Below are 14,146 nucleotides of genomic sequence, written 5' to 3' on the forward strand. Positions count from 1 at the left end.
ACTGCGTCGCTCTTTGACGCACAAAGGGCAACGGTGCCCGAGCGGCACATGCAGCGCCTCCAGCAAGAACGGCTTTAATTAAATCCTTTAAATGTTGATGTTCTAATTCCGTTTATAGAGAGTTGCGAACATTTTACTTGCGATGAAAACGTCGACGATGAAATTCTTTTTCTTTTTTTAGGTTGTTCAATTACAATGCCAACTAATTAGGATCCGGCCGCTTCATCTAAGTGGCAATTCCGTTTACAGAGATTGTTCTACTGTGTTTAGAGCGGTCCCTTCAAACTGCAGAACTATAGATACAGGAACAAGCGATGGCTTGTGCACTGCGTCCATCGTGGCACAGCCATTTGCTGTCGGGTATTCATTGCGCACCACTATCAGTTGCTCAGTGAGTTTATTGTCGCTATGCCTGCGCTTTGACGAAGAATCGCAAATGATAGCTACGGGCTAGCTCAAGAATGTGTACCCTCCCTCGACTTGTAAAGGAGGAGAAGGAGGAGGATTAGCGGTAGGATAGGTGGGGAAGTCGACCAGGCGCGCGTCAGTATAACCACCAAAGCCTACATAGTGCCCCCATAGCAAGAGAACTGCTAACCACTACAACAAAAAGTAAAAGGGCATGTGTGCTTGCAATTCTGCATACACGCGCATGTCACATCTGTCACATATCGTCTCTCCTACATCGCCACTGATCCCTTTTGCCTTACGCGGTCATTCGCCGTCGCCAGGGTAGGCGTGTAACGGCACTCAGAAAGCCCTCCGTGCTATACACGAGTCGCACGTTGCGCTCGTCGGGGGTGTACAAAGTCCCAGGTACACCAGGCAATACTGAGGTGATACTTACCGGCGCTGTCTGAGACAAGTTGAACTTTTCTCATTTTTTCTATACACGTTCTTCCTTTCCCCAGCTCAGGGTATAGCCAACGACGGATATCCCCGGGTAACCTCTCGGTGCCTCCTATCGTCATCTATCTCTGGCTCTGTCTCCTCGTAGCGCGGTATATATAAGTGAACTCGTTGAGAGAGCCTGCACATCGCGCGCATCAAAGGTAGCAGGGATTTGCAATCCATGTGCACTGCGCGTGACGTTGGGAGATTTGGAGGAACAGTGTGCTCACGCTCGAGCTTTGAGCGGGTATATATGCTTACGAGTGAGGCAGGCAGGCCTTCTCGAAATTCGCTTCATCACAAGTGATTATACTCACAATCAGTCAAGTTTCTTAAGGTACGAGTATGTTATACTACTTGATGCATGAAAAAAAAAAACGATTATTGCGCAGTGTTGTCGCTTAATATCACTGGTCTGATATAGAACGCTGTCATTGATACCCCCGTTTCTCATTGGGCTCAAACGTTGGCGGCTATAAATTACCGGTGTGAGCCATTATTTCCCCGAAAATCTAGTTCACAGTTACAAGTTTCCCGATGCACTCACATCGCGTCGCTCATGAAATCAGCGTGCCTGTTGCGGCAGTCAGCAACAGCCACGTGGATTTTTTTTTTCATTGCAGAGAAATTAGCGAGGGGGACTGATTACGTCCTTCAGCTGACGCCCGCGTGTCCCCACTTTCATCTGAAGAAGTGAAACAACTCTGAAACGGCTACAACGCGCCTGTGCGGCATGTTGAACTAAAGTTCATCTGCTAAACAATCATAATTCTGGAGTTGCGTTGACGGCGTCAGACTGACCGGGTGTAAAACATGGATCACTGGTACTACTTGCACGGACCCCACGCACAGTTTAGCACAGCTACAGCCAGACGAACCGTTACGTGTTTTTTTTAATTCACCGAAAAGCGCTCCAGGCCCTATTTAAGGACGACGCCCGAAGCGCTAAATCCATCTCAACACTGATCGCTCTGCGTTCAGCAATGTATAGTATCGTTGCTGAAATCTAGGCTGAAATATAATTCTGTGGTATTGTTACGCACTGGCAGCATCACTTGCACTCAGAAGCCAATTCATATTTCACCCATTTCAGGCATTTCGCAATTCACATCCCCACTGGGGACTGCAAAATAGAAAGACATGAGTCAATGCTAAAGAACAAAACATTTATTCACAGAAAGATCACAAACATAAAACAAACATAAATCTTTCCATTAAAAAAACTAAAAGGAAATACTGCCGCGCCATCACTCTGCGAAAGCTCCAAACTTGTATCATGCATGGCTAGCATTATATAATATAGGGTCCTATCAATTTTTACCACGCACTACACAGTCGGGAAATATTTAATTATTGTATTAATGAAGCGCACACGTTTATCTTCCTTAGCATGATTGTGCGGATATAGCTTTCTTTTTCTTTTGTGCCTGCCTGTTACTGAAGCAGCTATCTTATACACAAATATCTATAATGCTTAGTAAAGTTGTTAACTAGAAATGTTATTGCTCCGGCAACGTTGTAAAAGTGGCACACATTAGACTAAACATCGGAGATTATCCGCATTCAAACTGTTCCAGTCTAGCAACGACGCCAGATAAACACACACTGAACTAAATATAACTTCGTCAGAGATAAATGATAATGAAAGGAATTCATCGAATTCGTCAATAACGTACAGACCCTGTGTAGTAATCGGTGCCAAAGACACTAGCACAGAACATCTCTCACCGCGATGTTCGGTGTGATATTAAACCCCTGAAACTCCTCAAGGGGCTTTTTGACTGCACGCACCGCTTTCGGTTAAGTTAGGATGAAATGGCGACCGCACAACGGCTGCCCTAAGGGGTGACTACAAATGTGTAACACCTCTTCTTCCACTAAAGACAAAAAGTATGTGCAATCGGCGGAAAGTAACCCGCAAAGTACTGGCCACAAGGCGGAACGACGCGTGCCGCACCAGCGGACTTAGAAGTGTTATGAAGTTTGTATGTTTTATGTAAAATTGGACTAAAGCACTTTAAAGGCTCTAGTCGTGAATGAAGAAATATGCGACAGAAGACGGCTTGGGTAAAAGATGGTCAGTTAGACTTCCACAGCAAGAGGTTTGGAGACCAGTTTGACCCTGTCGAGAAACCAACGAATATAGGACGAAACCCCCATTTAACTCAGCCAAGTATACCCTCACATGTGCCGAGCAACTATATCAACCGCTTAAGGCGCCGATCACAAAGAATACTGCGCTCTATGCGATCCCTTAAACCATCCGTGTGAGTGAAAAAAGAGACTACATGGACTCTCTAAGCTCTTTAGACTACGTGGCGCCGGCTTCACAAAGCATTTATTTCGTAAACAAATGTTTGTCATTGGCGAGCTCCATAACCATAATCTAGTTCGCGGTCTCTTCTACCAGTGAAACGGCCATGACGGTTAGTAACAAGCTCACGAACAGCTTCATGAATACGACGGAACCTGGATTTCTCATACCCGTGCATAGGAAGGAGTGTCCCCAGTCTCACTTTTAATAAAATATCGCTGTACAGACAAGGATAAACTCTAGCACTCAAAGAAAAAGAAAGGCATAATGCGCATATACAATGTCTAGTACACAAGCCTGCGATACAGAGCATCTTTGTTAAACAAATGCCCTAGAGTAATATGCCACGATGTATTTCTCGTATATAGAGAACGAGCCACCACTTAACACTCATTTGCATCCCGAAGGCACCGCTTCCACGAAACTGAATTCATATCTAATTCAGTTTGCAGTCAATTTCACCTTCCCTTCCCCGGAAATTGAGCATTTCGTTTTTGTTTTTTACCATTCAGAAAACAACCAGCCCAATGGTTTAAGCAATTTGAGAGTTGAACTCGGCGTAAGGGCAGACTCTCGTGTCAGCTACGTGTAGGAGCGTGGCGGCCAAAGCTTTACCAATGTCCCCATTTTCGCAATGTGGCCCGCAAACCTCATGACATTCTCCGCGTTCTGCACTCCTCCACGGAGAAGGGCGCCACCGGATGTACCGCCGACCGTTCGTCGTGCCACAACGAGGGCGCGTCGTGCCTCGGCCCCCGTCGTGCTCATCATAGGTGGCTCGAGTCTCCGGTCTTGCGGAAGCGGCCGTTGGTGGGCCTGCCGCCGTCGGTGCTGAGCTCGGCGGCCTGCGCGGAACCGCTGCGCCTCGCGGTGCCGTGGGCCCTGGCCTTGATGAAGGCCAGCGGCGCCATGCCGCGAGTGATGTCGGCCACGATGGTCGAGGCCGGCCGCCTGCGCACCCCCGCGCCGCTCTCGCCGCCGCCGCCGACAGCGCCCGAGCGCCGCGACGGTTTGCGGAAGACGGGCGTCCGGAGCAGCATCGCTCCTAGCCGGGTGAACGGCATCTCGATGACCACGTAGAAGAACGTCGACAACACCAGCGTGACGAGGAAGTGGCCGCAGAAGGCGTACACCTGCGCAAAGCGTGCGGGCCGGAAAACTGAAAGTGGCCGAGAGACGATGTTACAAGGCCCGCGACAAGTGCCGGTCTATATGCGGAGACAAGACTCTCGCTTGGCCCGTTCACGTTTCGTCGTTTCCCTCCTGTCACCAACAGAACCAGAGGTACATTGAGCACTTACTCAGCCAGCTATTCCTGACGCAGCAAACGTCAGCAGGACTGCTGGCCACACGGAGCGCGGCACTAGGGGCAAGTTAATGATCCCTAGGTGGTCGAAATCAATCCGGAGCCCCCACTACGGCGTGCCTCATAATCGTATCGTAGTTTTGGCACGTAAAATTCCGGAATTTAATTTTACGTTTAACACGGGTCGCGGTAAGGGCGGTCCAAAGCCAATGCGAAATGGTTTTCCCGGATCATCCACAGTATGCGTAGGAGCGTACTAGTGGATTTAGAGTAGCTCGTGTTACTCAGTGCGTCTAAAATATACCATTGATAGGGTCAAGAACAAATCGCCGCTCCAAACGAAGATAAATCGGCTAGGATTGGCGAGGGTCCCTAATGTTGCACACGATCCAATTTTAACTGATGGGCTCCCGTTGGACATGCTTCTGGTACTGTCGCGGCTCATGGCCAAAACATTTCGAATTGCAAGTTCATAGTTATATAAGCACGCTATTAACTGAAAATCGCTCATAAAGACTTAAGTCCAGCTAAATGGTGAAAACAGACCGCTGAGTGTGCGTAAAATATCTGCGAATTTAGTGTGTACCCTATTTGAACGGAGTTCAACTCTTAATCACTTATTTCCGGATTCCATTCGCAATTTCGACAAATCCGTCAATAAAGAAATTATGCTGGCCTTTTTTCAGCTGGGTGTATACTATAGTGTACATACTGAGTTCCCTCGCATTCAAGAGTCGTGTCTGACGATTCCATCCGCTCGCTTGAAGCTTCGTGTAGCGCCGCACAAGAGAGTCTCAAAGCGCAGGTTCGGTTCGTGACTAAGATGATGAAGCGGGCAAAGGAAGAGGGAAAAAAAAATAGGCTAGCCCGTCAGGTCTCGTGGACAAAACAAAACCGTGGGAATGTTTATCGAACCACGAAACACGCATACAAATATATCGAAAAGCGAGCACGGCTCGATAGACAAACGCAGTGGCTTCGCTTGCGAATAGCGGCGAGGCGCGGCAGTTAAGCGGCGTGAATTCCGCGCCGAATGCGTGGACGCGGTTCGTTGCTTTATTCCATGCCGAGCAGCGAGACGCTTCGGTGCGCTAAAAGGTGCAACGTTTTTTTCCTCGAGCTGTGGTTCCTTCGTCGCCTTTAACAACTCGCGTTCCCCGACAGAGCGAATTTACAACTACCTCAGAAAACTGTCGTGAACACGGTGGCGAAGCCGAAGGCGTCGTGCGTCACGGGTACGTGGCTCACGCTTCGTCGACTCTTCCTCAAAGCAGACCAGTTTGCGGGTAAGGTTATTTATTCCACTATAGGGAGGTACGGAAAAGTTGAGGGAAAAAAAATAAACAAGCACGTTAGCCAGAACAAAGCTTCACGAAATAGACGAGCCCAGTTAAGCACCAAGGACACTTGATTTGCTACATGCGGGAAATCGAAAGCAAGCGTGGCACTGATAACAATGAAACGCTGATCCCGCCACAATAAGCGGTGAGCTTGAGCTGAAATTCACAACGCGTAACGGTAAAATACCAAAACTTTCCAAGCAACCAAGTCTAGCCCGTGCAGACGTAATGCATTAATTGTTACAGCGACACTGCTTGTGGTTGATTGTTTCTGCGCAACAGCAAACACGTACACAGCGGTGATTTTCCATATCGCTGACTATTACTTGCAGTACTCGCAGCTCGAAGCCGAAACGGGGATATGATGTAGTCAAGCTGCTGCAGGATGGCATAGGCGGTGGTTTATTTTGAAATATTCACAGCGCCCGAAAGACAGTGTTTAAAGCAAATAAAAGAATATATTTTCCTCTATTCGATCGTGAAGGAAATCGTGAATAGCAGACGTGTGCCCGAGCCAGAATCGCGCCGACAATGGTAACTATAGTACATGGTATATTTGGTCATTGCGTACTTACACCTAAGTTTTGCAGCAGTTATTTCTAAAACCTTTGCCTGTACGTAATATGGCAAAATTTGAAAGGTGACACGTTCGACTGAGTAAAATTCATGGGTGCTAATCTCTAGCCTTGTTGTTTATCCTCATACATAACTGCATCGATGCTAGCAGTGAGCGTGACGTTGACCCTCAAACACTACATGGCATATTGCCTTTCAAATCAGTCACCACGGAAGTGAAAACGACAGTCCTGTCCTTGATTTCTGTACAATTAGAAAGAAAATCCTCAGGCATGCATGGACTTCGGGCGTTATTGAACATTTAAAGTGAGCCTGCGTCGCCTAGTTTTGAAGATATGCGTCAGCTCGCCAATGCTGAAGAATCCAGCTAAGTGGAAAATCGTGTGCGCGTCTCTTCAGTGTTTTCTCTTCTTTTTTCATGATTACAATTAAAGGCAGAACTATGACTATCCACGCATTGGTCAGACACGGATAGCCATATTCATACCACATCGTACACCACTCAAACAGAGTTCGCAATCCCACCCGCCGCCCCCCCGCCCCCCCCACAAGAAATAAAAATAACAACAAAGAGCAACAAAATGCACTTTATCGCGCAGTAAAGTCAGTATGACTCCACTGATTAAAATCAACATCAATTAAAATCAACATTTTCTTCCCTTTGCGCTGCTCAAGCTGTGATTTTATTCAGGCCAGCATTGGAGACAATCTGCGGTAATGTCTAATAAGATAGCTTAAAGTTCAAGTGATGAAACGCATCTGGAACTCTTCTCTGCAGCTTGACGCCACTTCGCGTCGACATGAAAAAGCTAGGCAAAGCACATGTTATCCTCGCCGTTTTTTTATTGTGTGTGTGCGTGTGTGTGCGTGTGCGTGTGCGTGTTGTTGCGTTTCGCCTGCGACACGTGGTTTTTCCGGCGCGACTGCGGCGGGGCGGCAGACATTTTGGCCCGATCGTCGTCGCCGCAACACTCATCGCCAGGTGTTTCCAGGCGCGACTGCGGCGATGCGACCGCCTAGGGATCATCCTCGCATTCCAGTCATTGTGCCCGAAACAGGCGATGCCAAAGCAGGGATCTCATTCCAGTCATTGTGCCCGAAACAGGCGATGCCAAAGCAGGGATCTCATTCCAGTCATTGTGCCCGAAACAGGCGATGCCAAAGCAGGGACCATCCTCTCATTACAGTCATTGTGTCCGACCGGCAGCGCCACGACAGGGTGCTACGAGATCGTGCTCGACATGGTGCTACGGCATCGCTACGACAGTGTGCGTCACCATTAGCCCATTGTACATTCACGTGCTCGTCTTTTGAGGGGTTCCTTCTTGCCCTCAACTGCGAGAGTATAAAAACAGCTGCCCCCGGACGCCAAGAGGAGGGCTCCGATTTCTTCTGTTGAGTGAAGTGCTCTCCCGTCTCTCTACTTCGGTCAAACCTGACCACCTACTCTTTGCGATGTTAAAATAAACAAGTTGTTTTGTTGTTACCAGTCGACTCATGCTTTGCCGGGACCTTCGGATGCTTCCAGTTGTACCCCAGGCCGCCAGGCCAACGCTACCCTTGGGGCTTGCGACCCAGGTACAACCACGGGCGTCAGCGCCGAGTTCCCAACAGATCGTACGAGCAGTCCGATCCAAACATCTGGTTGGCAGCGGTGAGATCGCCTCCGACTTCAAACAACTGTCTGCCAGCGGTGAGATCGCGACAACGGAGGCCAGCAGCGAAGAGATGCAGTTGACTGTATGCTGAACAGCTCAACGACGATCCGGGAGCAGTGCAACGAGCCCTGTGTGACGACTGGTTGCCTGCAGCGGAACGACTGCGCGGAATTCCGGCCTGCGAGGTTTGGTGAGTGCGGGACTTTCTTCTTCTGAGCTTTGCCAGGCTTTTTGTTAGTGTCAGAAACAGAGCTGGTAATTGTGGTTGTCGTTGCTGCCGGGTTAGTTTGCGGCAAGACAATAGTAAGCAGTAGAGAAAGCAGCATTCAGAGCAGCCATGGATTTGAAGTCGTTGCGCAAACCGAAATTGTTGGAGCTTGCAAGAGAGTTGGGTCTGGATGTCTCGGACAAACTCAGAAAACCTGAACTGCTAAAGGCTATTCTTGAGTTAGAGGCTGAGGATGACGAGCTGTCGGAATGCCTTGAGACTATTGAGGAGAGGTCAAAAAGACAGGAGCGCGAACTTAAAGAGCAAAAAGAGAAATATGAGCGCGAACTTAAAGAGCAAAAAGAGAAACAGGAGCGCGAACTTAAAGAGCAGAAAGAAAAAGAAGAGCGCGAACACGCTTTGGAAATGAAGCGTCTTGAGGTAGAGATGGAACGCGCTCGTAATGGAAGTCAGGCACACGGTGCAGGAGAACGCGTATTGTTCAAAATGACTGACCTGATGCGGCCGTTTAAGCTTGGAGAGGACATTGGTTTGTTCCTGGTTAACTTTGAGCGAACGTGCGAGAAGCAGGGGTTCTCTCGGGAAACGTGGCCACAGCGCTTGCTCACTTTGTTACCCGGCGAGGCGGCCGACGTAGTCGCTCGCTTGGATAGAGAGGAGGCAGAGGATTTCGACACAGTGAAATCGAGTCTTCTAAAAAAGTACCGGCTGTCTGCGGAGGCGTTCCGTCGGAAGTTTCGGGAAAATGAGAAAGGCAGAAGTGAGTCATATACAGAGTTTGCGTATAGGCTTATGTCGAACATGCAGGAGTGGCTCAAAGAAGAGAAAGCGTTTGGTGACCACGATAAAGTTCTGCAGTGCTTCGGGCTAGAACAGTTTTATAGTCGGTTACCGGAGAACGTGCGATACTGGGTCTTGGATAGGCCAGACGTGAGTACGGTGGCTAGAGCCGCTGAGCTAGCCGAGGAGTTTGTGACGCGTCGAGCTCGCGGAGCTAAGGACGGTCAAAAGGGTGAATTTGGCTCGAAGTTTGAGAGGCCGAAGTTCACACCCATGAGAGCAAAGGGGGACACGCGTAGTGCGGATGCGAGCGAAAGCAGTCCGACCAGACGTAAAGAGACGGCGGCAGCCAAACGCAGAAAGCGGTTCGAGATGAGGCGAGCGCGCTTATGTTATACGTGCCAGAAGCCGGGTCACTTTTCGGCGCAGTGTCCGGAAACAACACCAAAAGTTGTGTTTTTTTCAATAGGCAGCACTGACGAGAACATGAAGCTTCTCGAGCCTTACATGCGAGACCTCCTCGTGAACGGGAAAGAGTGCCGAGTGCTTCGCGATTCCGCAGCTACGATGGATGTAGTTCACCCATCTTACGTAGAACCCCATATGTTCACGGGCGAGTGCGCGTGGATCAAGCAAGCCGTGGAAGCTCATAGCGTGTGTCTGCCGGTAGCAAAAGTGCTTATTGAAGGACCTTTCGGAGCGCTTGAGACGGAGGCGGCAGTGTCATCTATGCTGCCACCCCAGTACCCGTACCTATTTTCAAACAGGTCCGATCACCTCCTGCGCGAGAAGGGGCTTTTGTTTGGTGAAGCTAGTGTTCAGGCCTTAACCAGATCGAAGGTTCGGGAGCTCGCTGCAAAGGCGGTAGTTGCGGGGCCAACGTTATCAAACAACGAAAAAGGGTCAGAGGCGCAGCAAGCTGATATTCAGAGCACGCCCGAACTGAATAAACTTGAGTCTGTAACGTTAAAGGCGCCAGATACTGGAGAGGAAACGCCCGACGCGGGAAAGTTAGAAGAGCTATCTACTGATTTGCTCATCGCGCCTACGTCAGACGGACTTGATAGGTTGCTAAAAGTCAGCCGGTCGGCTTTGATAGCCGAGCAAAAAAAGGATGGCAGCCTGGAAAACGTGCGCTGCAATGTCAAAGAAGGTATCGCCAGGAAAACTGCGCGTTTTGTGGAAAGAGGTGGAGTCCTGTACCGGAAGTATCTAGACCGCAGAGGAGTGGAGTTCGATCAGCTGATCGTGCCTCAATGCTATCGTCAGGATCTGTTGCGCTTGTCACACGGGGGTTCGTGGTCCGGACACCTAGGAGTTAAGAAAACTAAGGACCGTCTCTTGCAAGAGTACTATTGGCCAGGGTGTTTTCGGGACGCAGACCATTTCGTGAGGACATGTGACACTTGTCAGCGGGTGGGCAAACCAGGGGACAAATCGAGGGCGCCGTTGAAATTGGTACCTATCATTACGGAGCCTTTTAGACGGCTCGTTATTGATACTGTGGGACCTCTGCCGGTAACAGCCACGGGGTACAGACACATTTTGACTGTGATCTGCCCAGCGACAAAGTTCCCTGAAGCAGTGCCGCTTAAAGAACTCAGCTCAGTTGAGATAGTTAATGCACTACTGTCCATATTTGCGCGAGTTGGTTTTCCTGCAGAAATTCAATCAGATCAGGGCACAGTGTTTACTAGCGCTTTGACGACAACTTTTCTCGAAAGGTGTGGGGTAAAGCTGTTACACAGCTCAGTGTACCACCCACAGTCGAATTCCGTTGAGAAGCTCCACTCCGTCATGAAGCGCGTGTTGAGAGCTTTGTGTTTTGAACATCAAACTGACTGGGAGCTGTGTCTGCCTGGGGTGATGTTTGCTTTAAGGACCGCGCCGCATGCGGCTACGGGGTTTTCGCCAGCTGAACTGGTGTACGGTCGCTCGCTTCGATCTCCGCTTCGCATGCTTCGAGAATCATGGGAAGGTAGGGGCGACGACCCAGTCGTGGTGGAGTACGTGCTTAAGCTCCTCGAACGCTTAAGAAGGGCACAGGAGTTGTCAGGTGAAGCAATGACAAAGGCCCAGCAGAGGGCCAAGGTTTATTATGATCGGACAGCCAGGGCCCGTCGTTTTGAGGTTGGCGATGAGGTCATGATATTACGCACATCGCTAAGCAACAAACTAGACGTGCAGTGGGAGGGCCCAGCACGAATTGTTCAGAAAATGTCGGACGTTAACTACGTGGTAAGTCTGCCAGGAAAGCGGAAAGCACAGCAAGTTTACCACTGTAATCTGCTCAAACCTTATAGACAAAGGGAAGCAGTGGTGTGCATGATGGTAAACGTTCCTGAAGAGCTTCCGGTCGAGCTTCCGGGACTAGGCTCAGTGACGAACTGGGAAGACACCGGTCAAGTCATTAGTGACCTTATCAGTAAAGCGCCGCTGTCGCCTGAGCAGAAAACCGAACTACACCAGCTATTACAAGAGTTTCAAGGTCTGTTCTCTGAGAGGCCTGGTAGGACTTCTGTACTTACTCATGATATAGAACTTACCTCCACAGAGCCAGTACGATCCAAGGCGTATCGGGTGTCACCCCGCCAGAGCGATATTATGAAGGCTGAGGTAAAGAAAATGCTACAGCTCGGTGTTATTGAGGCAGGTGAGAGTGATTATACCTCCCCTTTGATTTTAGTTGAGGTACCGGGCAAGGAACCTCGTCCTTGCGTCGACTACCGCAGGCTTAATTCCATCACTAAGGATCAAATTTATCCGATCCCTAACATCGAGGAGCGCCTTGAGAAAGTTAGTAGCGCTCAGTTTATTTCCACCCTAGATCTTGTCAGGGGTTATTGGCAGGTTCCACTCACAGAAGAGGCTAGTAGGTATGCGGCGTTCATTTCACCAATGGGAACATTCCGTCCTAAAGTGTTGAGTTTTGGTTTGAAGAACGCGCCATACTGTTTTTCAAGTCTCATGGATAAAGTGTTGCGGGGACAGCAAGAATTCGCTTTACCGTATCTAGACGACGTAGCGATATTCTCCGCATCCTGGTCTGAGCATATGGCACACTTGCGGGCAGTGCTAACCCGCCTGCGCGAAGCGGGCTTGACAGTCAAGGCTCCTAAGTGCCAGTTAGCACAGGCCGAGGTTGTCTACCTCGGTCACGTGATTGGTCAGGGTCGTCGCCGCCCCTCTGAAATAAAAGTGGCCGCTGTGCGAGACTTTCCGCAACCGCGCACAAAGACCGATATTCGGTCGTTCTTAGGTGTCGCCGGCTACTATCAGAGGTACATCCCTAGGTACTCTGATATCGCGGCTCCCCTGACGGATGCTCTAAGAAAGACAGAGCCTCAAACAGTCGTCTGGGACGAGACCAAGGAAAGAGCTTTTAGCGCCCTAAAAAGTGCCCTAACAAGCCAGCCTGTGCTACGATCGCCAGACTATACAAAAGGGTTCATTGTTCAGTGCGATGCTAGTGAGCGAGGCATGGGCGTTGTACTGTGCCAACGGGAAAATGGAGAAGTAGAACACCCCGTCCTGTATGCTAGTCGTAAGCTGACCAGTCGTGAGCAGGCGTATAGCGCCACCGAGAAAGAGTGTGCGTGTCTCGTGTGGGCCGTTCAGAAATTGTCATGCTATCTAGCCGGCTCGAGGTTTATCATTGAGACGGATCACTGCCCTCTCCAATGGCTGCAGACCATCTCTCCCAAAAATGGCCGCCTCCTGCGCTGGAGCCTCGCTTTACAACAATATTCCTTTGAGGTACGTTACAAAAAGGGGAGTCTCAACGGTAACGCCGATGGCTTAAGTCGAAGCCCCTAACGTAGGAATCAGCCTCACAATTGTTTGTTACTGATGTTTTTCTTCCTGAGGCAGGATTTTTTTTGCTTTTGTTTAGTGTTTCAAAGTGATGATATGCTTTCTAGTGCAATTTTTCAATTTGTGGACGCGTTCTGAGTGATGCTAGACTACTGTAAGGAACTAGGCAGTGGTATAAAAAGGGGAAAGAGCCTGGCAGGGCTTAGTGAGGGTTGTGCCGTGCTTGCTGACTGAGCGGTTGAGTTTCAGCGTAGTTCTAACGCTTGCCGGGAACGAGAACAAAAATGTGAACTCTCCCGAAGTCACTTTGCAGTGTCCCGTGCGAACCTGAACAAGAGAACGAGGCCTTCTCGGTGCGCTGCGCTCAAGAAACGTCGAGGGACGCCCGACTTCGGTTATGAGCATCATCGAGCGACATCCCTCCGGACAGCGGATGCAGTCCCCTGTCCATCGGGATCTCCTTCCCCCGGCGGGGCGGTCTGTTGCGTTTCGCCTGCGACACGTGGTTTTTCCGGCGCGACTGCGGCGGGGCGGCAGACATTTTGGCCCGATCGTCGTCGCCGCAACACTCATCGCCAGGTGTTTCCAGGCGCGACTGCGGCGATGCGACCGCCTAGGGATCATCCTCGCATTCCAGTCATTGTGCCCGAAACAGGCGATGCCAAAGCAGGGATCTCATTCCAGTCATTGTGCCCGAAACAGGCGATGCCAAAGCAGGGATCTCATTCCAGTCATTGTGCCCGAAACAGGCGATGCCAAAGCAGGGACCATCCTCTCATTACAGTCATTGTGTCCGACCGGCAGCGCCACGACAGGGTGCTACGAGATCGTGCTCGACATGGTGCTACGGCATCGCTACGACAGTGTGCGTCACCATTAGCCCATTGTACATTCACGTGCTCGTCTTTTGAGGGGTTCCTTCTTGCCCTCAACTGCGAGAGTATAAAAACAGCTGCCCCCGGACGCCAAGAGGAGGGCTCCGATTTCTTCTGTTGAGTGAAGTGCTCTCCCGTCTCTCTACTTCGGTCAAACCTGACCACCTACTCTTTGCGATGTTAAAATAAACAAGTTGTTTTGTTGTTACCAGTCGACTCATGCTTTGCCGGGACCTTCGGATGCTTCCAGTTGTACCCCAGGCCGCCAGGCCAACGCTACCCTTGGGGCTTGCGACCCAGGTACAACCACGGGCGTCAGCGCCGAGTTCCCAACAGATCGTACGAGCAGTCCGATCCAAACATC

The 14,146-nt window shown here is 50.0% G+C and overlaps 1 protein-coding gene across 1 annotated transcript in view; it reads right to left on the reverse strand.

The window, feature by feature from the left end:
- Positions 1-2,049: 2,049 nt before the first annotated feature.
- The window catches only part of LOC142582430 (nose resistant to fluoxetine protein 6-like), a 119,554-nt gene continuing 107,457 nt past the window's right edge, over positions 2,050-14,146 (reverse strand). Inside the window, exon 16 of the mRNA XM_075692144.1 lies at positions 2,050-4,338. Coding sequence (XP_075548259.1) covers positions 3,973-4,338 — 366 coding nt within the window. The 3' untranslated portion in view covers positions 2,050-3,972. The remainder of the gene's footprint in view (positions 4,339-14,146) is intronic.

This window comes from Dermacentor variabilis, chromosome 1 (assembly GCF_050947875.1).
Source record: "Dermacentor variabilis isolate Ectoservices chromosome 1, ASM5094787v1, whole genome shotgun sequence".
Taxonomy (NCBI): Eukaryota; Metazoa; Arthropoda; class Arachnida; order Ixodida; family Ixodidae; genus Dermacentor; species Dermacentor variabilis.